Source organism: Muntiacus reevesi, chromosome 15, assembly GCF_963930625.1.
Source record: "Muntiacus reevesi chromosome 15, mMunRee1.1, whole genome shotgun sequence".
Lineage (NCBI taxonomy): Eukaryota > Metazoa > Chordata > Mammalia > Artiodactyla > Cervidae > Muntiacus > Muntiacus reevesi.
Genome location: NC_089263.1, coordinates 32,719,622 through 32,746,079, shown reverse-complemented (window position 1 = coordinate 32,746,079; position 26,458 = coordinate 32,719,622). Strand labels below are relative to the sequence as shown.

General features: G+C 49.4%; 2 protein-coding genes and 1 pseudogene across 2 annotated transcripts in view; 2 read left to right on the top strand and 1 right to left on the bottom strand.

The window, feature by feature from the left end:
* The window catches only part of LOC136147002 (mast cell protease 1A-like), a 124,121-nt gene that overhangs the window by 35,989 nt on the left and 61,674 nt on the right, over nucleotides 1-26,458 (bottom strand). The window lies entirely within an intron of this gene.
* LOC136147003 (mast cell protease 2-like) lies at nucleotides 6,915-7,960 on the top strand. Its single transcript, XM_065906090.1, has 3 exons — nucleotides 6,915-6,926; nucleotides 7,196-7,450; nucleotides 7,832-7,960. The coding sequence occupies exons 1-3, from the start codon at nucleotides 6,915-6,917 to the stop codon at nucleotides 7,958-7,960; spliced, it is 396 nt and encodes a 131-aa protein (XP_065762162.1).
* Nucleotides 19,602-21,796, top strand: LOC136147466 (mast cell protease 2-like; annotated as a pseudogene).

The following is a 26,458-nucleotide window of genomic DNA, read 5'->3' as shown; positions in this document are numbered from 1 at the left end:
TGGGCAGAAGTGGGTGTAAGCATGCAAGGTATCAACAGCCCAAGCCTGGGACCATCTCCAGAAAGAGTCATGGAAAGTTTCTTATGGTGCATCTATACCCTGAATTATAGTGGCTGAGACACAAGGTTTGTGGGAAGAGGAGAAGGAGCAGGAGGAGGGAGGAGCAGGAGAAGGAGAAGAAGGAAGAGGTAGGCTGAATAATGGCACCCAGAAATATCCAGGTCCTAATCCTTTGAACCTATGAATGTTACCTTATATGGTAACAGGAAGTTGTCAGATGTGGTTAAGGTAAAAACCTTGAGATGGGGAGATTCCCCATGTTATCCAGGTGGGCCCTAAATGTAGTTGCATGCATCCTTACAAGACACAGGCAGAGGGAAATTCTACTATGAGAGAAGGCCATGTGGCAATCTCTGCAGAGAGAGAAAGAGATAGAAAGAGAGAGAGAGAGATGCAAAGTCACTCCTTTGTGGGCTTTGAAGACAGGGGAAAGTACCATGAGCCACGGAATGAGAACTATGCCACTATAGAAGCTGGAAAAATTATCAGCCTCTGTAGGGAGTGTATCCTTCCCGACACCTAGGTTTGGGGTTAGGGAAAGTGATTTCAGACTTCAGACCTCCAGAAATGTAAGAGACAAAATGAGTACTGTTTTAACCCACTGTGCATGCATGCTAAGTCTCTTCAGTTGTGTTCAACTCTTTACGACCCCAGAGGAGCCTACCAGGCTCCTCTGTCCTTGGGATTCTCCAGGCAAGAATACTGGAGTGGGTTGCCATGCCCTGCTCCAGGGGATCTTTCCGACCCAGGGATTGAACCCGCATCTCTTATGTCTCCTGCATCGGCAGGTGAGTTCTTTACCATTAGCGTCACCCGGGAAATCTCTTTAACCCACTGAGTTGGCAGTATTTTGTTACAGTGACTATATTACAATAATACAGTGATCAAAGGATTTCATGGGTCTCCTCTAACACAGTCTGAACAACACTGCAGACATCTGGAACAAGTTGGTGCCATACTTGACACCAACTGGTGGGAGCCATCACATGTTCCAGAAGCAGGAAGAGAATTCCTTTTTCATTTATTTCAGAAATGCAGCACTAATTTCCATTCTTAGAGGAATAAACCATAAATTAAAACAATAAAAATAGAAACAGAAAAGGCAGAGAAGAGTTAGAGACAGGCTAGTAACAAAGAACAAGGCAACAAATAGAAAATGGTAACAAGTATGGTAGATATTATGCCAATACTCATTTTGAATACTACTGGTCTCAGTTCAATTCATTTCAGCCACTCAGTTGTGTCCGACTCTTTGTGACCCCATGAACCGCAGCACGCCAGACCTCCCTGTCCATCACCAACTCCCAGAGTCCACCCAAACCCATGTCCGTTGAATCAGTGATGCCATCCAACTATCTCATCCTCCATTGTCCCCTTCTCCTCCTGCCCCCGATCTTTCCCTGCATCAAGGTCTTTTCCAATGAGTCAGCCCTTCCCATTAGGTGGACAAAGTATTGGAGTTTCAGCTTCAACATCAGTCCCTCTGAATAATACCCAGGACTGATCTCCTTTAGGATGGACTGGTTGGATCTCCTTGCAGTCCAAGGGACTCTCAAGAGTCTTCTCCAACACCACAGTTCAAAAGCATCAATTCTTCGGTGCTCAGCTTTCTTCATAGTCCAACTCTCACATCCATACATGACCACTGGAAAAACCATAGCTTTGACTAGACGGACATTTGTTGACAAAGTAATATCTCTGCTTTTTCACATGCTGTCTAGGTTGGTCATAACTTTCCTTCCAAGGAGCAAACGTCTTTTAATTTCATGGTTGTGGTCACCATCTGTAGTGATTTTGGAGCTCAGAAAAATAAAGTCAGCCGCTGTTCCCACTGTTTCCCCATCTATTTGCCATGAAGTGATGGGACCAGATGTCATGATCTTCGTGTTCTGAATGTTGAACGTTAAGCCAACTTTTTCACTCTCCTCTTTTACTTTCATCAAGAGGCTCTTTAGTTCTTCTTCCCTTTCTGGCATAAAAGGGTGGTGTCATCTGCATATCTGAGGTTGTTGATATTTCTCCCGGCAATGTTGATTCCAGCTTGTGCTTCCTTCAGCCCAGTGTTTCTCATGATGTACTCTGCATATAAGTTAAATAAGCAGGGTAACAATATACAGCCTTGACGTACTCCTTTTCCTATTTGGAACCAGTCTGTTGTTCCATGTCCAGTTCTAACTTTGCTTCCTGACCTGCATACAGGTTTCTCAAGAGGCAGGTCAGGTGGCCTGGTATTCCCATCTCTTTCAGAATTTTCCACAGTTGATTGTGATCCACACAGTCAAAGGCTTTGGCATTGTCAATAAAGCAGAAATATATGATTTTCTGGTACTCTCTTGCTTTTTCGATGATCCAGTGGATGTTGGCAACTTGATCTCTGGTTCCTCTGCCTTTTCTAAAACCAGCTTGAATATCTGGAAGTACACGGTTCACGTATTGCTGAAGCCTGGCTTGGAGAATTTTAAGCATCACTTTGCTAGTGTGTGAGATGAGTGGAATTGTGTGGTAGTTTGAGCATTCTTTGGCATTGCCTTTCTTTGGAATTGGAATGAAAACTGACCTTTTCCAGTCCTGTGACCACTGCTGAGTTTTCCAAATTTGCTGGCATATTGCGTGCAGCACTTTCACAGCATCATCTTTTAGGATTTGAAATACAGTTCTAAATGTACCAATTAAAATGCATCGGTACACAAACTGTTGGGAAGGGTACTCAATCTTGGGGGCTAATGATGCTAATACAGTAATAAGTATCTTTAATACTTACTATACCTGATGCTTTAACCCCGCATCTCTTATTTAATCCTCATCATTCTTATGCCCATTTTACAGATGAATGGGAAGGGGGAGCCTAAGAATGATGAAGAAATTTGGCCAAAATACAAAGCTGGTAAGGGATCCCACCAGAATTCCAATGCAGTCTGAACCCAAGCTCTTAATGTAATCCATCTTGTTCCCAAATGCATGCTATAAATAAGGTTTCTGTAAGAAAAAGGTAATTCTTTGCCAAGCCTTGACAATGTGACTTTGTATTTAACTCAGATACTTGTCTTGGGCTTCCCTGACGGCTCAGATGGTAAAGAATCTGCCTGCAATGCAGGAGACTTGGGTTCGATCTCTGGGTTGTGAAGATCCCCTGGAGGAGGGCATTGCAACCCACCTTAGTATTCTTGACTGATGGGCAGAGGAGCCTAGTGGGCTACAGTCCATGGGGTTGCAAAGAGTTGGACATGACTGAGTGACTAAGCACACATACTTGTCTTAGGAGATCCACTCCTCTCATCCTTTTATAACATTCTTATAAGCACTGAAAAAATCAACCCTTCCCAAGAGATCTTGGTGCTTACACCTCTCCATCATGGCAGTATCAACAGACCAGCCAAACGTTCAAAATTACATCAGACACATATGGCATGTAGGGGAAAGAGAAGGTTCTTTCTGCTTGGTTGTGTTAAGAGTTAAGGAAATGCAGGAATAAGGAGCAGCTAAAAAGTAGAATCCTTTTTAGAATCCAATCTTAGAAAACATTGATTCACATCCTGGAGGGCTAAGGGAGGAGTCCTGGGTAGCATCCCCTCAGTTAATTGAAGCAACACATTAGAGAGCATAAAAGAAACCCTTGAAGTCAGGCCCTCAGACTCTGGCCATGCTGAATCACAGCAACGTCCTGACAGCATTTCTGGCAGCAACCGTTATCCAACAAACTTCATGGGAGCATGTGGGGGGAAGAAAAACAAACAGTTGATGCCATGCAGTCTTCCTCCGACAGGTAAGAGAAGATCCCCATGGACAGATCTGATTCTAAGGTACACAGAACTCTTTTGTTGCCCTGACTGATGCTGGTTGCTGATAGACTGACAGCATTGCAAGGTTTACTAGAGAAACACGCCAGACTTAAAGGGCTTTACCCAAACCCACAGGAAAGGGGTGGTTTGAGACAGCTTCCCATGACTACTGGATAAACAGAGAGGCTGGTGAGAGGAGATGAGAGAGGACAGGGACTGACACCAAGCCAAGTGTTTCCAGGTGTGCAGTGAGCCTAAAAGTGAAGTGAGACAGCGAAACAAGAAACTCTTCTGCCATCATTCACCCCAGAGGGAGTCCCCCCATGGAGACCCTGGGTTCCACCTCTTCTCAACCTTCTGCTTTGCTAGTTACTTAGTCCACCAATGCCTTCAAGCACCAGCACAGTAACACATACATACATACATGTGTACATAACTACCGAAAGAAAGGAGAGAAAGAAAGAAAGAAAACATCCTTAGGCATAAGGGAGAGAGCCTAGGAGTCCTATAACTAAGGGCTATAACACAATGGGGCTTCCCAGGTGGGGCTAACAGTAAAGAACCTGCCTGCCAATGCAGGTTAGACGTAAGCAACATGGGTTCAATCCCTGGGTCAGGACGGTCCCCTAGAGGAGGGCATGGCAACCCACTCCAGTATCCTTGTCTGGAGAATCCCATGGACAGAGGAGACTGACAGGCGGCAGCCCATAAGGTTGCAAAGAAAAGTCCATGACTGGAGTGACTTGTCATGCATGCGTAACACAATGAAGGTCAGAAGCAAAGGGAAACTTTCAAGTGAATTAAACATTAGAAAACCACAGATGGGTTCCAGCTAAAGTACGGAAGGAACAAATTATCTATACCTTATTCTCTTCTGTCTCGTTGGACATGAAACAGGCATAGGTATCTGGTATTCATCTAAGTGGCAAAATGAATTATATAGACAAAACCAGTGATTTCAGGAAATGAAGTGTTCATTGCATCCTGTGACTGCTAAGAAAGATTTACCATCATAGAAAACTCCAACATGAATGGAACCTTCAAGATCAAGCCTCATTGACCTTCTCCATATTTCCATGCCTTAGTCTCCACCAAAGAACCTGGAGATCATTCAGACTCTTCTTAAACATGATCACTATTGAACTAATGTATTCTTCTCTTAAGCAACCTATCAACAACCTGCTGAGTAACTCCCTCAGGGAATCCATTAGAGATCCTTCAGGCAAGAAAAGACTAACCTCTGAGACAGGAGGGGATGGACTGCTGTTACTGCAAAGGAGCATTGGGAGGATTTTCAAGTTCAAGATTCCTGACTCATCAGATTCTGCCCAGATACACTCCTCTCCCGATTTTCAGAATCCCAAATATGCCTTACTTTATGTAAGAGACCTACCAGGCTGGGAATTCAAAATGTATTGCAAGCCATCACAGGAGTAGACATAGGTTTGGTTTTTAGAACTCTGAAGTTTGGGGAACATAGCAGATGTGCTTGAAAACTTCATTATAATACTTATGAGTTTTGTTATGTGAATCACGTTAATGCATCCGAGTCTAAATTCTAAGTTAGTAGAGCAATGGTAATGGTAATTCCCAAGGTTGTGATGGGAAAACAGAGGCAAACCTCAGATCCTGACATCGGTGTATATTCTATTTCAATCAAACGAGCTTGATTCCTAATGTGAGATTGGGAACCCCAGTGCCCCTGGAACAAACCATTCTTCTACATCCACATTCCCATTAGCAACACTCGATTTCTCTGCCTTTGATGGTACAGCAGAAGGGCCCTTCATATGGAATGAGGGAAGTCTAATTGTGAGGCATAAGCTTTGATAGTTAGATTCATTACATAGAGATAACTGTACCTACTTCACAGGATTGTTATAAAAGTAATAATGCATCGAAGAGAGTGACAATAATTAACATTCATGAGCTTTTAAAAGTCCTAATTCCAATCCCATTTACTCATATGATAATGTATGTAAAGTCCAATCACAGAGTATGATCTCTTCCCCAACCTAATATTCTTTGATCTCTCTCTTCTGCCTATGTACCTTTGTTTAGGAGGGAGAGAGAGATGCAGATTAACGTTTTTCAAATTGCAGGTAACCATGCTTGAAGTGGGGGTGTACTTGTATTTTAATCTGCAGTGAAAAAATATGGGATGGGAAGGAGTGGCAACTTAGACTGCATTGCATGTGATTAAAGATAAATACTGTTTCCTGAAACTTTAGATTCATTTGTACGTTTGTAGGTTTGTGTCTTTGTACTCACATATACCTATGGTATATGTTTTGGGTCTTTCTGCAAATGTATTTCCTACTGTGGTCATTGTCTAAAAAGTACATATGCTCCTGAATTTTCAGTGTAAAGTCTCCCCCCCACCCAGGTCTCTGATGGGCCTTAACCAGCTGCCCTGCCTGGGAAGGACATGAGCCCTCCGCCTCCACGCCTCCACACCAATGAGGAACCACAGTGGAGAGCTCATCCCTGAGGCCAAGACTTGGAAATTCAGGCCTCAGCTTCACCTCACACAAAACAGAGGGCATCTCTAGAGGAATTTCTGATTAGAAAGACAGCAGGCACAGTATAAGGGAAGAGAAGGTGACCAACCTGGCCCTGCCCTCGCTTGTTGGGAGTTAAAAACCCTAGACTGGAAAAGAGAAGCAGCACGTGCCCTGGGCAGCCTCTCTGAGAAGATGCGCCATCCTCCCTCCCGCTGCCCCTCCTCCTCCTCTGGTGCAGAGCCCAGGCTGGTGAGTCCCCGGCCACCCCTTCTGTGAACTGCAGGGTCAACCCCTAAAACATGATTTACTTGGAAGATTGCTGACCCTGAAACAGAACCCCAGGATTTCTCCCCAACACCCCAGAGTGAAGTCTCCACTTGGGCAGTGCACACCCACTCTCTGCAGCCCATGGTCACTCCCAGGATCTAGGAGCCCACCTTGACTGGGGGAAGCCCAGGGCAGGGGGCCCAGGGGGTGGTTTTCTCTGCACAGAATGTGTGACACTGTGCTGAAAGTCCTCATCAAAAGTTTCCTCATCAAAATATGAGCGTCCATTGGTCTCCACGGCATCATGTTACTGAAGGTGCAAATTCTTCTTCCTCTACACATGCCCTGTTCTCTAGCGCTTCCTTCCCCACTCCCTGCTCCCTGTCCTCCAGGCTTCCACCCCCGCTCCCTGTTCTCCATGGCTTCTCCCTCAGGGCCCATTACCCTCACATCTTCCCAACCTGCCTGTCACCAGCAGCCTCTGTAGCTGGCTCTCATGAGGATCAGCTGCCCTGTCCCTCCCTGGCTGCCTCCACACGGCCCCAAGCCCGTTTCCCTCACTGACAGCCCCCATTCCCTTCCCAGCTGAAGGAGAAAGCCAGCCTGACCCTGGCCGTGGGGACGCTGCCCCTCCCACCCCAGTTCACCTTCATCCATCCCGGGAGAATGTGCTGGGTGGCTGGCTGGGGAAAAACAGATGTGAAGGAACCAGCTTCCAGCAGTCGGCAAGAGATGAAGCAGAGAATTGTGGAGCCCCGGGCCTGCAGCCTCTTCCCTGCTTTTGACCACAATCTCCAGCTGTGTGTGGGCCATCCCCAGAGCACAAAATCTGCATTTAAGGTGATTCTCACACTACAGTCTTCCCTACACATCACTGTCCAGGGTGCAGACACCTTTGGAAGGAGATGGAGTTTGTAGTCTCAGCTAGCGACCAAGTGTGAGATCTCAGGACTGAGCAGCTGGGACGGTCCTTCTGCAGATCCTCCTCCCTCGGCCCCATGGGGTCTCTGACCAGGGTCTGCTCAGGGTCAGGGGGTGCTGTCCAGGGTCAGGGGGTGCCAGGAAGGAAAGGAAACAGCATCAGAGACATATCACCTCATGAGGAGCCAGTGTTCCTAAGCCTGATGGGAGGTCTGACCAACTCAGTGTTGGGACCACCGGGAGGAGGGGGTGGTTTCCCAGCTCACCTTCTCTGTCTCCCTTTCCTTCTCTGTCCCACAGGGAGACTCGGGGGGCCCTCTTCTGTGTGCTGGGGTGGCCCAGAACATTGTCTCCTATCGACAGTCCAATGCAAGGTCCCACCGTTCACCCGGATCTCCCATTATCAGCCCTGGATCGATGAGGTCCTGAAAGAGAATTAACTAGGAACCTGGGCCAGTCTGAGGGGAAACCAGAGCAGGACTCCGGCAGGTTCTCTGTGCCACTCACCCTGGATCTGCCTCTGGTTTTCCTCTTAAAGGCCCATCACATCCCTAATCCTCAGGAAGGCCCCTCTAGGTCTCAGAATTCCCAATAAATCTCAGAGAACACCGGGCTTCCAGACCTGAGTGTGTGTCTCCTCTCTCTTCTCCCAGCATCAGGCATTCCAGAAGCCTTGATAGGGGTGAGTGTGTGGTGTGTGTGTGAGAGGCAGAGAGGATACAGTGAAGAACAACAGGGAGAGAAAGAAGAGAAAGGGGTTCCCTGGAGTGGCAGGACCCCTATGTCCACCTGGAACAAGAAAGTACAGCAGATCCTTCCCTGCCTTCATCATCAACTCTGAGTCATCTTTAGGGCTCTTCAGAATCACTATGAACATGCTGAATTGTAGGGTGTTTAGAGCATCTCTGGCCTCTCCCCATTAGGTGCCAGTATCAACATCCCCCTCTTCTCAAGTTCTGAACCAAAGATGTCCCCAGGCTTTGCTAAATGTCCCCAAGGGAGATGCCATGGTGGCAGCTGCGGGGGCGGGGTGGAGGAGGAGGGCAGGTTGAGAAGGACCTGAGCAGGAATCAGCCTCAGCTGAAAACCTCAGGTTTAGATGCATCTGATTCACACTGGGCCCTCCTCACTGTCCACCTTGATAAGAGAAGATCTACCATCTGTGCAGCTTTGACGTGAGATGCAGAGACGGTCTTGTGTACTGACTTCTGCAAAAGGAATACGTGGAGCTGATAAGAAGAGGGACAGCATCACAAGTCCTGCACGAACCACAGCCACAAACAGCTGCTCCCAACCAGCAGGAAGTTGAAGGCCATGAGCCTGCTTGGCCTCCAGTTCTTGCCAGGTGAGGGACGGGCTGAAGGAGAGAAACAGGCAAGAGAGGGACACACACCATGGAAGTCTGTGGCTGATACCACTCCCCGCTTCTGAGGGGATGCTGAATCCCTTCAATTAAGTAAATGCTTTGCAGAAAGTCATCTTTAATATATAATCAGAGATATAAGCCAAAGTATGAATAAAAATTTTTATCTCAGCATTTTCAATAGTAGAAAGCTGGCTTCCCAGCCAGGAAACAAAGTTTACCTAGTAGATTCATGTGATTTTATATTTGAATTTATTAGAAATTTATTTCAAAACATTGAATCATGTAGGAAAGTTAATTCAAGACTGCTTTTTAAAACAACATAAATCTCTCTCTCTAGTAGAATCTCAATTTTTGTAATTATGGTTAAGTATTTGATACATGCATAGGAAGAAAACTGGAAATGATTAGCATCAAAGAAGTATGGTTATAATATAATTTTAGAGGCTAGGATTAACAACTGTCTTCATTTCTTTTATATGCTGGCTCTAAACCCCAGGTAGTGTAACTGTTGCTGACTCAAACCCATATATGGACCTACCCATCCATAAGCACATACACCTGTTCATTCTCCCTTTGGTCAAGGTTTTCTCTGTGGGTAATAAATACCCTTGCACTTCCAGATCGCATCAGTCAGCCCATTCAGGATGCTGTGAAAGAATCTAAGCCTTCAAGGGATCCCTTGGGCCAGTGCACAGACATGGTGGTCTCCTTGTCAATGAGTGCCTTGCCTGGACATTCTTTTGTCTTTAGCAAAAGTAATGGTGGCCTGGGATTGATACCCATGGAATGGTGTGAGCTGGGAAGTATAACTGATTGAGCTGATCAGAGGTAGTAACAAAATGGTCTTGACAACGGCTTTCTTATGCCACCCGAATCCACCCTCACTTTCTTTTTGTGAATATTTATTTTGGCTGGTCTTAGTTGCAGCATGTGGGATCTTAGTTGCTGCGTGCAGACTCTGTAGTTGCGGCGTGTGTGATCTTTAGTTGCAGCCTGGGGGATCTAGTTCCCTGACCAGGGATCAAACCCAGGCCCCTTGAACTAGCCGCTCAGACTCTTAGCTACTGGACCACCAGGGAAGTCCCATTTGCACCTTCTCACAGTATCTGGTGGAGACGGCAATGGCAACCCTCTCCAATTCTCTTGCCTGGAAAATCTCATGGATGGTGGAGCCTGGTAGGCTGCAATCTATGGGGTAGCTGAGTTGGACATGACTGAGCAACTTCACTTTCATGCATTGGAGAAGGAAATGGTAACCCACTCCATGTTCTTGCCTGGAGAATCCCACGGACGGGGGAGGCTGGTGGGCTGCCCTCTTTGGGGTCCAACAGAGTCGGACACGACTGAAGTGACTTAGCAGCAGCAGCAGCAGCACAGTATCTGGTTTTTGCCTGAGAACAAGATGCCCATCCTTCTATCCTGAGAGGGAAGGTACAAGTTCAAATCTTCTAGGCAATGGCCAATCACAGTCTCCTAAAAAGACTTATGGAGGGTCCACAAATCAAGCTACGGGCTCCTTGGCTACAGCTGTCCCCAGGTCTTAACTGATATTTCTCATCTGACCCCTCTACTGCCCATTCTAGATTTCCCTCCCCTTTGGCCAACATTTGTGTTAGTCTGGGTTGTATGTTTGCTGGGGTGATCCAGACCTCTAACTCTGAGGGGGGCTGAGTCTTAAGTCACCTTCTATTTTTTGGGTTTGAGTAGTTGCCATTTCCCGTTTATGATTAATACTGAGCGCAAAGGAGAAGGGATGCCCCCAGTGAATCTCCTGGCTTGTCATGCTCTTCTCTTCCCTCTTTGGACAGCAGGAATCCTAGCCTCCCATGGGATCAGGGTTATTTACTCCAACCGGCTTAGTACCTCCTTTCTTAGCCTATTGGTCCACTGACATGAGGAGCCCAAAATGCCTAGGTGATAGTCACAATCTCCAGTTCCTAGAGCCTTTACCGTCTCCCTTGGTGAAAGCATTTTCCTCCCAAATATTTGGATCCCCAGCAACATGGCTTTGAACTTTCCTCATTCCATCTAACCCCAACGAAAGCTGCAGCAAGTAACAGAGCGACGCTTCATGGAGAAGAGTGCCCTCTCCTTTTCTCCTCCTATTCTAACTTTTTGTCCACCTTTTTCTTTCCCAAAGGAGCCATATCACATATAAACCGGTATCAGTTCATCAGAGGTGTCCCTAAAGGTGATTCTCCAGTCCCATGGCTTCTGGCAGTCTCTATCCCTTTCAGCTTCTGATGGACAACAAAATGATGTTTATGACTAAAAAATCAGTGAACTCTCCTGTGCCCAATGTCTTAGGACAAAGTGGGAAGCCTCATGAGCCTGCAGCTCTCTGGAGTCTCAGATCTAATTAAGTCATCCGCACTAAATGAAAGGTCTCAGGCCCTGAATGAGAGGCCAGTATAGGACAGGGCCTCTCCAGCCCAGGAAAGGCACCCGTGGGCCTCAGCCAAACCTAGCCCTAGAGCCACCTCTGAGTGCACCTGAAACCCAACCTCACTAACATCAGTGACCCCAGGTTTCTAAAGAATGCAAGCCAGAATTTTTCAAATTAAGCCAGGCCTCCCAACAAATGCTTTGTTGAAGATCTTTGCCACGTACTTGATGCTCATCACCGCCTTCCACCGCAACCAGGACCAGGAACGCTGGCAAGTGCCACAGGTGAACAGCGGGTCACAGTTCATGAAACAGACTCTATAGGAGACGAGGAAGACAGGCCTTCCTGCCTGGCTCCCCAGCTGAAGGAACTCTCCTGCCTCCACAGCCACTGAGGGACTGCCAACAATCCTGCTCCTTCTGCTTCAGGGCTTCAGAGTCCTAACTTCAAGTCCAGTCAAAACACAACACAATGTGACTTGAAGAAAGCAGGATATTCAAAAATGTACATTCACCGTGATTGCAAATAGTGTGGAGTACCATACATTTTGGGAGAAAACTAGACAGAATTCTTTTGAAATGGAGATAATTGTTAGAATTGTAATTAAACAAAAGACTTACCTGTTTTCTTTAAAATGATTTCTATAGCTTTGCAAATGACTCCCAAAAATGAAAAATGCAGAGAAACAAAAGTACTTTCTGAAACTGCTTAAATGGTCAGCACGTGATCTTATCCCTATCATTCCTATGTGTGGCACAGTCCCCATTGAGCAGAGGAACCGCAGGACACAGCACCAGGATGGGGAGGGTAGGCATCCTCAGGGTTGTTCACAGGATGTGTTGGGAGGACCACCTGTGGGAGAATTTTAGGTATGCTCTGAAGCCAGTGACTGTCTGTGACTCCATAGCATTTCGGCAGCCTGCTATGCCCACCTCTGCTTCCTTCACCCTACAGGTGAGGGGCACTCCCCACTCAAACCCCTACATGCAAATCTTTATCGCCAAGTCTGCCTCCCAGGCGTATTCATTTCCTCTAGCTGCTGAAACAGATCACCACATACTTGGCTTCAAACAACACCCATTTATTCTCTTACAGCTCGGGAGGCCAGAAGTCCAGATTCAGCCTCTCTGAGCATGGCAGGCTGTGCAGGCAGGCTGGTCTCTCCTGGAGGCTCCAGGAGAGAGTTTGGTTCCTGTCTTTTCTTGCTCCCGGAGGCCGCCTGGACTCCTTGCCTGGTGGTCCCTTCCTCACATCCCTCCAATCTCTGCTTCCTACTTCCTCCTTGGACTTTCTTACCTCCCTTTCATAAAGACCCTTGGGATGACAATTGAAGTCCATTTGATATTCCAGCATGATCTCTCCATCTCAAGAACTCTAATTTAATCACATCTGCAAAGTCCCTTTTGCCATGTTAAGTCAACATCCTGGTTTTGGGGATTGGGGATGCTGATATCTCTAGGCAGGGGCTTCCCACGTGGCTCAGTGGGTTAAGAATCCACTTGCAATGCAGGAGATGCAGGTTCAATCCCTGGGTCGGGAAAATCCCTTGGAGAATAGCATGGCAACCGGCTCCAGTATTTTTGCCTGGAGAATCTATGAACAGAGATTCATAGGTGGGCTCTGTCCATAGGGTTGCAAAGAGTAGGATATAACTGACGCGACTGAGCACATAGCACACCCATCTTTGGGTGGGAACTACTATTCAGCCTACAACACCAGGAAACTGAACCTAAGAAAGCAGCCTCTTCCTTTAAGCTGGGGGCCCAGTGCAACAGGCCTCAACTCCTTCCAAACATCCTCTGTGTCAATCCCTAGCAAAGGCAGTCTGATCCATCCAAGGATGGTGACTGGGGTCTGGCTGCCATAGAATGCTTTCTGTGGGCGTCAGGTTCCTAGTCTTGAATGTATGTGATACTCAGTTACCAGGAAGGGGTAAACAGGTTAGAAGTCTTTGAGGTCCAGGAATGCCTGACCCCTCTTTTCTCTACCTCTAATTATCCCTCATCTTTCAAGGCTTGGCTGCCCCAGCCCAGGCAGAGCAGCCGTCTCCTCTCTGACTTACACTCTCCCTGACACCTCCATTGGTACCTGCCCCAGTCCACTGCCTGTATCTGTCATTGCACAGGTGTAACTTTCCCAGACTAGTGGACAGAAAGGTCTTTCTCCTTTCCTCTCCCCCTTGACGTGAGATCTGCTCCCCCTGGAGAGGACAGGCCTGTCTGCTTCCCATCAATCCAATAAATGCTTGCAGAATCGATAGTGCTGAGCCAATCCATGACACCCAGGGAGAAATGTGGAACTGAAAGGTGCCAGCTAGTGCCTGGGCCAAGTCTGGAGGACTCAATCTGAGCCTGGAGGACTCAGTGGAGGCCCCACACACACTTCCATCAGCCCAGGTCTGGCAGCAGGTAGAGTGGCCAGGCCACTTGCTTGCTTCCCCCGGGCTCTGAGCAGCTCCCCTGTCCACGTGCGGCTCACCTTTGCCCCAGCCCCACAGGCCTTGGAACAGTTTCACCATTATCTGTGCTTTTTGGAGTAGTCTGTGTCCTCTGTACCAACTCTCGCTCTCCCCGTATGTCAGCCCTCTCTGACAGCTGCCCCTTTATCCCTCTGAAATGCCCTCCCCAGGGTCACTAACATCCCTGGTGCTGCCCGATGCAGAGGCAGCGGTCCAAAGGCTCTGGCCAGAACAGGCTTCTCTACTGCTTCCTGGCCTGGAACCAAGACCCTCAGCATCTTGTCTCTGTTCATACGGGCATTGTCTGACCCTGGGCTGAACTTGGCCCTCACGTGGGTCAGACTGGAATGCTGGGGTGTTGATACCCCAAGAGAAACTTTCCACCAACAAGGGACGAGTCACAGTAAATTAGTACCCCTGCTTTTCGCGCTCCATTAGACAATTCTGGGCCATGTTCACAGGGACCCCACTCAGCTGGGGTCCCGATTGCTCACAGCAGTAGCCTGCTCATTATACACGCTTTCTCCACTTATCTCCATCCTATTTCCCCATCCCTCACCTGCTTCCTGGAATCATCTGAAAAACAAAGGACTTCACCCAAATCCTTGTGTAAAGGTCTGGAAACCAAACTAAGACAACAGATCACCTGACTGTCCTCACTGCCTTCCGGTAAGCCCGGGTTCTTTCACTCAGTCTTCAGAGACCTCCAGGACCCTCACCCACGTCTGCCTCTCCTGGACCGCTTCTCCCTTCCAGCCTCAAACTTCATGCTCTGACCACACTGAACTGCTCGTGATCAACAATACCACCCAGAGCAGCCATGTCCCTGCCCCCTACACACACATACACTAACATACACACACACACACACACACACACACACACACACACACACAGAATCTGGCTCACGCCCTCTGGCCGTAATACCCTTCCGTGCGCCCTTGTCCCTCTGCCTAAAGCTCAGTGCAGGCATTTCATCTGGAAGCCTCCCTTGGTGACTGTGAAAGTCAGTCCTCGGGCGCCCTGCCCCACCCTAGGTGAGCAGACTGTGAAGCCAGCTTCAAGAAAGCAGTGGCCAGGGTGGAGTCGGCTGTCAGCCTAGAGCAGAGCCCGTCGGGCCCCATGAGCCCTCGCCCTGCGAAGGCGGTGGGCTGCTCTGTGGTCAGCCCTGTTAGCAGCCCCCGCCAGGTCCTATGGAATCTCCTTCCACCCCATCGCCTGCTGATATGCTGAAATCAGCTTGCCTGGCTCAGAGGAACCAACGTGTACATCTCTTCCCAATGCACCATCATTGCGTCGGTAGCTTGGAACCAGCCACGAAGAGACTATTTACACCATGGAAATCAGAATTGCTACCAGGCAAGGATTTCATTTATTTCAGAGAGCCTTCACTGCTTGTGCCCCATCCCCACCCCAACAATCTGCAGCTCCCAGGTGTAATGAAATCTACAGTGTGTGGAGGAGTTCGTAGCACAGGTTCTGGCTCTCATCTTCCCTCAAGAGGCAGGCAGACCAGCCAGGAGGAGGGAGGTCAATCAGGTCTCAGGGTGCCAGGGTAGATGTGGACAGGACCAGCATGCAGCTGGAGAACCACACCAAGGAGGAACTCGGGCTCAAAGACAGGGCCAGTTGTGTGTGTGTGCGCGTGCGTGTGTGTGTGTATGTGTGTGTGTGTGTGTGTGTGTGTGTGTGTGTGTAAGAGAAAGAGTCCAAGCAAAACAGACAGCAGAGACCAGAAGGGAAGAGACACTGAGGTATAAAGCAAACACAGACAGACAAAAAGCACAAAGAAGTGAGGAAGACAGAGAGGGGTAAGGTGAGTGGAGACAGAGGCAGAAATGAGAGGAGGACAGCCCAGAATGGAGAAAGTCAGATGCAGAAATGGAAGAACCTAGGGACAGAGGTGGAAACTGGGGAGTGATGAGCACAGACAGCAGCACCAGAGGGCCGAGGAGGGTGCAGGCTCAGCCCTAGCTGACCATGAAGCCTGCTCCAGGCATTGGGCTCCAGGGGAGCGAGGGCAGCTCGCTAGAGAACCAGGTCCCCTGCCCCTACCCCAGCCAAGTGTGAATCAGAGACTCAATTCAAACATGCAAATGTTTCATTGCTTCTTCAGTTCAGGCATTGCTGCTGCTTAGTCATTCACTCAGTCATGCCCAAGAATTCGGCAAGAATAATAGAATGGGTTACTGAGCCCTTCTTCAGGGGATCTTCCTGAACCAGCAATCGAACGCAGTTCTCCTGCGTTGCAGGCAGATTCTTTACCACTGATCCACCAGTGAAGCCCCCTATTTAGATACTAAATCCCTCTAATTCAATCACATGTGGTCCAATTACTTATAGGATGAGCAATTGTTAAATTAGGTAAAAAATATTTAGGAGATTAAATTGCTATGTGGTCCAATTGTTTTGGAAAGAGGTTCACTCAGAAACGCAGGCTCCTGAGAGCTAGCTAGAGTTCACTTTCCATTTCCCTTGTTCAGTTGTGTATGGCTGTGAGTGCAGGCATCCAACTCAGATGCTGGTGGGTATGGGATTCAGACCACTGAGGGTCACTTGCAGGAGAAAATTCTGGAGAACTTGACCTAACTCAGATTTCTCTTTTGGAAGACCTGGAGACACGGTGTCATTTCTGAAGGAACGTGACAATTGAATTGGGTGACTCTGATGTAGTTCAGGGACCAGACCCACCCTGACATTCTAGGGGAACTTTCTTTTGTACTTGCATGGCCCTGCTTCATTGTGACAGTTGTGGTTGAAAAGCCATCCTGAGGACTTCCAGGGCTCAGCACTCCCCGACATCCTGAGTTCTCCTACTTGGGAAATTTTCCTCCTTCTCACTTGGCAGATACTTCTCTGGCCCCAGACCCATTATTGAGGGGGATGGTGAGGATGGGCAGAAGTGGGTGTAAGCATGCAAGGTATCAACAGCCCAAGCCTGGGGCCATCTCCAGAAAGAGTCATGGAGAGTTTCCTATGGTGCATCTATGCCCTGAATTATAGTGGCTGAGGCACAAGGTTTGTGGGAAGAGGAGAAGTAGCAGGAGGAGGGAGGAGCAGGAGAAGGAGAAGAAGGAAGAGGTAGGCTGAATAATGGCACCCAGAAATATCCAGGTCCTAATCCTTTGAACCTATGAATGTTACCTTATATGGTAACAGGAACTTGGCATATGTGGTTAAGGTAAAAACCTTGAGATGGGGAGATTACCCATGTTATCCAGATGGGCCCTAAATGTAATTACAAGCATCTTTACAAGACACAGGCAGAGGGAAATTCTACTATGAGAGAAGGCCATGTGACAGCCTCAGCAGAGAGAGAGAGAGATGCAAAGTCACTCCTTTGTGGGCTTTGAAGATAGGGGAAAGGACCATGAGCCAACGAATGCGAACTATGCCACTATAGAAGCTAGAAAAATTATCAGCCTCTGTAGGGAGTGTATCCTTCCCGACACCTAGGTTTGGGGCTAGGGAAAGTGATTTCAGACTTTTGACCTCCAGAAATGTAAGAGAAAAAATGAGTACTGTTTTAACCCACTGTGCATGCATGCTAAGTCACTTCAGTTGTGTTCAACTCTTTGCCACCCCAGAAGAGCCTACCAGGCTCCTCTGTCCTTGGGATTCTCCAGGCAAGAATACTGGAGTGGGTTGCCATGCCCTCCTCCAGGGGATCTTTCCGACCCAGGGATTGAAACCGCATCTCTTATGTCTCCTGCATCGGCAGGTGAGTTCTTCACCATTAGAGCCACCTGGGAAGCCTCTTTAACCAACTGAGTTGGTAGTATTTTGTTACAGTGACTATATTAATATAATAGTGATCAAAGGATTTCATGGGTCTGACCTAACACTGTCTGAACAATGCTACAGACATCTGGAACAATTCGGTGCCATACTTGACACCCACCTGTAGCTGGTGGGAGCCATCACATGTTCCAGAAGCAGGAAGAGAATTCCTTTTTCCTTTATTTCAGAAATGCAGCACTAATTTCCATTCTTAGAGGAATAAACCATAAGTTAAAACAATAAAAATAGAAACAGAAAAGGCAGAGAAGAGTTAGAGACAGGCTAGAAACAAAGAACAAGGGCAACAAATAGAAAATGGTAACAAGTATGGTAGATATTATACCAATACTCATTTTGAATATTACTGGTCTCAGTTCAGTTCAGTTCAGCCACTCAGTCATGTCTGACTCTTTGTGACTCCATGAACTGCGGCACGCCAGTCCTCCCTGTCCATGACTGGCTTCTGGAGTCCACCCAAACCTATGTCCATTGAATCGGTGGTGCCATCCAATCATCTCATCCTCCATTGTCCCCTTCTCCTCCTGCCCTCCATCATTCCCACCATCAGGGTCTTTTCAAATGAGTTACCTCTTTGCAGCAGGTGGCCAAAATACTGGAGTTTAGCTTCAACATCAGTCCTTCCAATGAACACCCAGGACTGATCTCCTTTAGGGTGGACTGGTTGGATCTCCTTGCAGTCCAAGGGACTCTCAAGAGTCTTCTCCAACACCACAGTTCAAAAGCATCAATTCTTCAGTGCTCAGCTTTCTTTATAGTCCAACTCTCACATCCATACATGACTCCTGAAAAAATCATAGCCTTGACTAGATGGACCTTTGTTGACTAAGTAATGTCTCTGCTTTTTCACATGCTGTCTAGGTTGGTCATAACTTTCCTTCCAAGGAGTAGGCGTCTTTTAATTTCATGGCTGCAATCATCATCTGCAGTGATTTTGGAGCTCAGAAAAATAAAGTCAGGCACTGTTCCCACTGTTTCCCCATCTATTTGTCATGAAGTGATGGGACCGGATGACATGATCTTAGTTTTCTGAGTGTTGAGCTTTAAGCCAACTTTTTCACGCTCCTCTCTCACATTCATCAAGAGGCTTTTAGTTCTTCTTTGCTTTCTGCCATAAAAGGGTGGTGTCATCTGCACATCTGAGGTTATTGACATTTCTCCTGGTAATCTTGATTCCAGCTTGTGCTTCCTCCAGGCCAGCGTTTCTCATGATGTACTCTGCATATAAGTTAAATAAGCAGGGTGACAATATACAGCCTTGACGTACTCCTTTTCCTATTTGGATCCAGTCTGTTGCTCCATGTCCAGTTCTAACTGTTGCTTCCTGACCTGCATACAGGTTTCTCAAGAGGCAGGTCAGATGGTCTGCTCCTCCTCCTCCTCTGTTGCAGAGCCCAGGCTGGTGAGTCTCCGGGCCTGTCCTTCTGGAAACTGCAGGATCAACCCCTAAAACAAGATCTACTTGGAAGATTGCTGACCATTAAACAGATCCTTAAACAGAACCCCAGGATTTCTCCCCAACACCCCACATCTCCACTTGGGCAGTACACACCCACTCTCTGCAGCCCATGGTCGCTCCCAGGAACAAGGAGCCCACCTTGACTGGGGGGAAGCCCAGAGCAGGGGGCCCAGGGGGGTGGTCTTCTCTGTACAGAATGTGTGACACTGTGCTGAAAGGCCTGTGCTCCCTTCACCTTCTGGCCTTGTAACCTGGCTGATCTCTGAGCAACATGGATATGGAGACGGTGGAGACAGGAACCTGGAGAGCTGGTCATGCGGGGGAAAGAGGAGGGTTTGAGTGAGGGCAGAATGGGAGTGGGGGGAACCTTAGGTGAGCGTGATTGCGAGGCGTCCAAGGCCGCCTGGGCTTCTGTGCCTGGAGCAAAGACAGCAGAGACCAGAGCCGAGAGGAGAGGGCAGAACACGGGGTGAGAGCAGATTCCAAAAACGCCTGCCCCAACTGGAAGCCAGCTGGTGCACCCTCTGTGTTCAGGCCCTGGGGCTCTGTGTTCCAGAGGAGATAATCAGGGGCACAGAGAGAAAGCCACACTCCCGCCCCTGCATGGCTTACCTGAAATCGTCACCTCGCAGGGTAAGCAGGAGGCTTGTGGTGGTTTCCTGATAAGAAGGGACTTTGTGCTGACGGCTGCGCACTGTGCAGGGAGCTGAGACAATGGGTCCCATTTATCTCCAAATGGGGGGTGAGCAGCCAGGGGAGCAACCAGGGCCAGCCCCTGGGGCCTGAGGGGGAGCTCCTGGGGCTGGGTCTCCTAGGGAGAGACAGTACTTGGCCTTAAGGAAGCCGTTCTCAGACTGGAGCAGCTGTGCTGACCCCCAGTCACCGTGAGCTCAGCTCCCCTCAGAGGAGAGGGGACCTCCTCCCAGTGCCCCTCCTCTAAAAGCAGCTCCCCCGCCCCAACCCTAACACAAGAGATGCGGACTCACTCCTCAGGGGCTCACCCAGTTCTTGAACCACTTGCTCTATGCCTTTTTCTAGAACACTGGCCTTTGGTTCCCAGGGACCTAAACCCATCCTTTCCATGGAGACAGAACACAAGGTCCACCTGAGACCCCACCACTCCCCCCTTTCCTTGGACACTCTGACCTCAGAGAGGTGGCCCTCATTAGGGCACCTTGATTAGGAAGTACCTGCCCTGTCCCCTGGGTCCTCCATGGCCCACTCACTCCCCAGCAAGTCCCAAGGGCCCTGGAAATTATCTCTGTTCCCTGGAAAACCTTTCCTTGAGCTAAGTCTGAGCCCCTCCCATACCACGAGTAGCTCAAAATAGGGAGGTGGGAAGAGATCGCTGACCCTGGGAGAGACTACAGGCCCTTTCTCAGAGTGGGCATATCTCAGGGCACAGCCCGCCATCAGCCTTTCACCTTGTCCATCTTCTCCCTCACACGGGTCTGTAACATTCACCCTCAGAGCCATAACAGAAAACAGAAAGAGGACACATGGCAGAGGCTTGAAGTCATAAAAGTTTCCTCATCAAAATATGAGCGTCCATTGTTCTCCACGACATCACGTTACTGAAGGTGCAAATTCTTCTTCCCCTGCGCATGCCCTGTTGTCTAGCGCTTCCTTCCCCGCTCCCTGCTCCCTGTTCTCCAGGGCTTCCTTCATGCTCCCTGTTCTCCAGGGCTTCTCCTTCAGGTCCCGTTACCCTCACACTTTCCCCACCTGCCTCTCACCAGCAGCCCTCAGCTCAGCCTCTGCAAGCGGCTCTCAGGTGGAGCAGCTGCCCTGTCCCTCCCTGGCTGCCTCCACCCGGCCCCAAGCCCACTCCCTCACTGACAGCCCCCATTTCCCTCACAGCTGAAGGAGAAAGCCAGCCTGACCCTGGCCGTGGGGACACTGCCCCTCCCACCCCAGTTCACCTTCATCCGTCCCGGGAGAATGTGCTGGGTGGCTGGCTGGGGAAAAAACAGATGTGAGGAACCAGCCTCCAGCACTCTGTAAGACATGGAGCTGAGAATCGTGAAGCCCCGGGCCTGCAGCCTCTTCCCTGCTTTTTTTTTTTAAATATTATTTTATTAGTTGGAGGCCAATCACTTTACAACATTTCAGTGGGTTTTGTCATACATTGACATGAATCAGCCATATAGTTACACGTATTCCCCATCCCGATCCCCCCTCCCACCCCCTCCCCACCCGACTCCTCAGGGTCCTCCCAATCTCCAGCTGTGTGTGGGCCATCCCCAGAGCACAAAATCTGCATTTAAGGTGATTTTCAGACTACGGTCTTCCCCACACATCACTGTCCAGGGTGCAGACACCTTTGGAAGGAGATGGAATTTGGAGTCTCAGCCAGTGAGCAAGTGTGAGACCTCAGGTCTGAGGACTGGAACTGCCCCTCTACAAATCCTCCTCCCTTGGCCCCATGGGGTCTCTGACCAGGGTCTGCTCAGGGTCAGGGGGTGCTGTCCAGGGTCAGGGGGTGCCAGGAAGGAAAGGAAGATGCCAAATCAGACAGACACATATCACCTCATTAGGAGCCAGTGTTCCTGGGCCTGATGGCAGGTCTGACAAACTCACGAGTTTGGACCACTGGGAGGAGGGGGTGGTTTCCCAGCTCACCTTCTCTGTCTCCCTGTCTTTCTCTGTCCCACAGGGAGACTCGGGGGGCCCTCTTCTGTGTGCTGTGTGCATAGGGCATTGTCTCCTATGGACAGTCCAATGCAAAACTACCAGCCATCTTCACAAGGATCTCCCATTACTGGCCCTGGATCGATGAGGTCCTGAACGACAATTAACCTGGAACCTGGGCCAGCCTGAGGGGAAACCAGAGCAGGACTCCGGCAGGTTCTCTGTGCCACTCACCCTGGATCTGCCTCTGGTTTTCCTCTTAAAGCCCCATCACGTCCCTAACCCTCAGGAAGGCCCCTCCAGGTCACAGAATTCCCAATAAATCTCAGTGAACACCTGGCTTCCAGACATGAGCATGTGTCTCCTTTCTCTTCTCCCGGCATCAGGCATTCCAGAAGCCTTGAAAGGGGTGAGTGTGTGGTGTGTGTGTGAGAGGCAGAGAGGATACAGTGAAGAACAACAGGGAGAGAAAGAGGAGAAAGGGGTTCCCTGGAGTGGCAGGACCCCTATATCCCCCTGGAACAAGAAAGTATAGCAGATCCTTCCCTGCCTTCATCATCAACTCTGAGTCATCTTTAGGGCTCTTCAGAATCACTATGAACACGCTGAATTGTAGGGTGTTTAGAGCATCCCTGGCCTCTCCCCATTAGGTGCCAGTGTCAACATCCCCCTGCCCTTTAAGTTCTGAACCAATGATTACTGCAGGCTTTGCTAAATATCCCTCAGGGGAGATGTCATGTTGGCAGGGATGGGGGGGCAGGCAGCAGGCAGGGCGTTGTGAAGGAGCTGGGCAGGAATCAGCTTCAGTTGAGAACCTCAGGTTTAGATGCATTTGGTTCACACTGGGCCCTCCTCACATTCCACCTCGATAAGAGAAGATCTACGATCTGTGCAGCTTTGATGTGAGATGCAGAGAAGATCTTGTGTCACTGACTTCTGCAAAGGTAATAGGTGGAGCTGATAAGAGGAGGGACAGCATCACAAGTCCTGCACGAACCACAGCCACAAACGGCTGCTCCCAACCACACTAGCCTGTGTGACCTCCACCACGTCCAGCACTGTGGGCAACACGGAGGGAAAGGGTCAGCCTGTGAGGACAGGGGACACTAACTCTGTCTCCTCGGCCCAGGAGGAGAACAGCCTTGATGTGTAGGATGGAGGCTGCCCCCTGGGTTCTGTGTAATTACCTGCTGCCGTGAGAGCACACCTGAATTGGGAAATAGGCCCATCCTTCACGCTGAGTGTCAGCCTGACCCCTGCTTCTTGTCCTTGGAGACCAGCCCCGAGTCAACAGTCCCCCAGTGTCTTCCTGTGGAGCAGATCAGGGCCCTGGGGGAGGAGATGGAGCTGCCTCCTGGGTGCAGTGAAGCACTGACAGTGTCCCAGGGACCTGCCCTGGGCTCTGATGGAGGCCCTGTAAGGCCAGCATCGCCTAGAGGGTCTTAAGATGGGGGGGCAGGACCAGGAGGAGAGCGGGCTCAGTCCTTCCCCTTTCGTGTCCTCAGGGGGACTCTGGGGTGGGACAGTGTAGCCCCTGGGCATTGTCCCCTGTGGACAAAATAATGTGTCACCTCCAGGGTCCTGCACCACAGTCTCAAGTTTCCTGCCCTGGATAAAGAAAACCATGAAAGGCCTCTGAGTGCGGGTACCAGACCATCTTCCCTGGGGCTGATCCAGAGTCACGCTGCGGGGTTGGGGGTGCCCACAGCTCAGTAACTTAGCTGGGCACGAAGGGCTGTTTGCTTATTTATTCACTGACTCCTATTCACAAATAGTCACTCTGTGTTTAGAATGGCAATGACAGGATTCTGCTGTTTTGTGCTTCCTCCTCTCCCCACTCCCACCATCTCTTCCCCTAAACCCCATGCAAAGCTGTCTTCCAGGTCTGCTTACCCACACTTGTCTTCCAGAGCCGGCCCTCCTGCAAGGGCTGAAGCTGAGCACTGTCAGGGGAAAACGTGAACCTCTCTGGTCCTGGAGCTCAAGGTGAGCTCCTTAGCTCCTTGCTCTGGGTACATGGCAGGAGGGAGTGGGTCACACCATGGGGCCCCAACACCAAGAGCACAGCCTGGGCTGCAACTCCAGGACAGAGGCCTGCCTACTGGGGAGGGGGGCTACCTGAGCTTACCTGTAACCCCCACAGCCAGGGGAGCTGGCCCAGTGCAGGGTTGGGCCTCCTGAGAAGCCCCTCGTTCTCATCCAGAGAAGAGGGTTATTACGTGTAACTCAAGAACCTCAGTCATTTTGTTTCTAGACATGGATATGGTGCTCTGCTCACTGGTGCATCCTCATCCCCAGGGGAGGGGGCAGCAGCAAGGGAAGAGAAGTAACAGGGCAGCCTTATTTTTAACTCTTAACGTGCTGTGCTTAGTCAGTCAGTTGCTCAGTCATGTCTGACTCTTTGCAAACCCATAAACTGTAGCCTGCCAGGCTCCTCTGACCATGGAATTCTCTAGGCCAGAATACTGGAGTGGGTAGCCTTTCCCTTCTCCAGGGATCTTCCCAACCCAGGGATCGAACTCAAGGTCCATCCAATGGATGCTCCCTGTCAGGGAGGCAAGCTCCTGCCTGTGGAAACCAAACTGTAGTCAGTGAGATCCACGTGGTCTGGACAAATGGAGAAATGCCTCTGCTCTTAGGCCATCACATTACTACTGCTCCATAGGGTCCAAGATGACCTAGACTTTCCATCCTTGGGAAGGTCTTGGTTTGGAGAGTATGTGATTTTGCTGGGCAAGGATCTCCCTGTGCTGCTCTCCCCTCACCAGACACTTCCATCCGCCATCCCTCCAGGGTCTTGACGGCTGTGCTGAGCTGCCTGGGAGCTGAACCTGAGTTCTAGCTCTTGGCTGGTGCCGCCCTACCCCTAACACACAGCACTGTGCTTCTCTGAGGCGTGTGTCATTATTCTGGGATACAGTTACCCTAAAGGCCGGCCCTTTCCCCTCGGGTTGTGCACAAACAGGCAGCAACACAATCTCCTTGTGACCTGGGGCACGTTTACAAAGGAAGAGCTGTTCTTCTCTCCCGCTAAAGACACAGCTTCTGATTTAGAGCTGAAAAAATCCCCAGACGTACTAGGACCCAGCTCGTTGACTGGAAATCACACTAAAGGGAAACAAAGAAACAAAAACATAGTGCTTAAAAAAGGTGCCCAACCACATACATATTCAGCTCCATATAACATTTACTTTGAGGAAATGGTTCTCTGGTTTGAAAAACTTTAAGACCATTTGTTGCAGACTCTTGTCCTCCTTCGAGAGATGAGGGGGGACAGAGTCCCACGGGGGACAGTGAGCGCCTGGAGGCCCCACAGAGTGAGGACGGAGCCTGGGCTCAGCCAGGCCCCCTGAGAGTCGGGCCAGCAAGAGGACTTCCATTTTTTCTCCCCCTGCCCACTGATGACTTCCTGCCACCCCTGGACAAGACAGGAGCCTCTGCTCAGACACCTCCCTCCACACACAGCGAGGCCCTGGGCTCCCAAGGCAGCCGTCCTCTGACATGTACTCAGACAGCTTCCTGGGGAGCTGGTCTGTCTGCTCACGGGCACACTCAGAAGGAGGTGGGTAAGCACCTAAAACATGCTGATTTCTTCAGATCTTCTGGTCTGTGGAAAGGTCCTCCATCCCTTAACTTGTCTAAAGATCGTTGCAATGAAAATAAGAAATAAAATAAAATAAAATATCCCTGGACTTCTTGGTGGCCCAGTGGATAAGAATCTGCCTGCCAATGCAGGGGGCCTGAATTCGATCCTGATCTGGGAAGATTCCACACGATTCAGAACAAGTAAGCCTATGCAGGACAACTACTGAGCTTGCGTGCTATAACTACTGAAGCCTGTGAGCCTGGAGCCAATGCCCTGCAGCAAGCAGAGCCACCACAATGAGAAGCCTGCACCTGAACAGAGAAGAGCCCCTGCTTGCCACAACTAGAGAGAGCCCATGTGGAGCAATGAAGACCCTACACAGGTAGAAATAAATAAATAAATGAATACAGTTTAAAAAATATCTGTAATGACCTCCAGTGAAATGCCTCTACTGACCAAGGCCTCTCCCACCACTTTTTCCCTCCAGATCCATAAGAAGATTCAGGTCCCAATTCCTGGGGAGAGAACCGCCAGGCCAGCTCTGGGGATGATGGACTTGAAAGGTCAAGCCCCTGCTAGTTTGTTTAGGGAATGTGCTTTGGAACAGAAATGGCTCTGCCTTCCCTGCCCATGACCACGCTGCTGTCGGTACCACTCACTGTGGTCTGTCAGGGTTTATTTCCTGTCTCTGTATCCCACACAACGCAACTTTTGGCCAACAAACGTTTTACTGTGAAAGAACGTTGAAGCCATGCGTTCATGTCCCATATCCCCCAGAAACAGCCGGCCTGAGCATTGTGTAAGACTTAGTAATGTAGATAGTGGAAAGACAACCCCTTTCAAGGTTGGGATGCTGTCTTTCAGGATGTGGTGTATGCTTTAAGCCAGCAGTGAGTATAGGGTGTTGTTTCTCTCCTAGCTAGAATACATGGTTCTAGAGACAAAGAAGCGACCACGGGAGTGACTCTCATTCCTACTATTAAACCGATTAACTCAGTCTCAGATGTTTCACTCCTGTCTCTATGACCTTGGACGCTTCTGATTTTTAGAGGCCTTAATTTGTAGGAAAGCAATCGACAGACTGATAAATTTACTATGCAAGATAGGTGGGTGATCCTAATTGCCAAGGGAAGATGAGACTCCCTGTGTTACATCTTGGTAACTTGGTATTTCCGTTCCTATTAGTGATGGTCGGTGAAAGGCTACTAGCCCAATAAACATAAGACCACTAAGATCCTTTAAG

Bases quoted from the DNA above. Each gene is read 5' to 3' on its own strand.
- LOC136147003 (XM_065906090.1), top strand. The intron at 7,451-7,831 runs GTGATTCTCACA...TCTGTCCCACAG, and splicing joins GCACAAAATCTGCATTTAAG to GGAGACTCGGGGGGCCCTCT.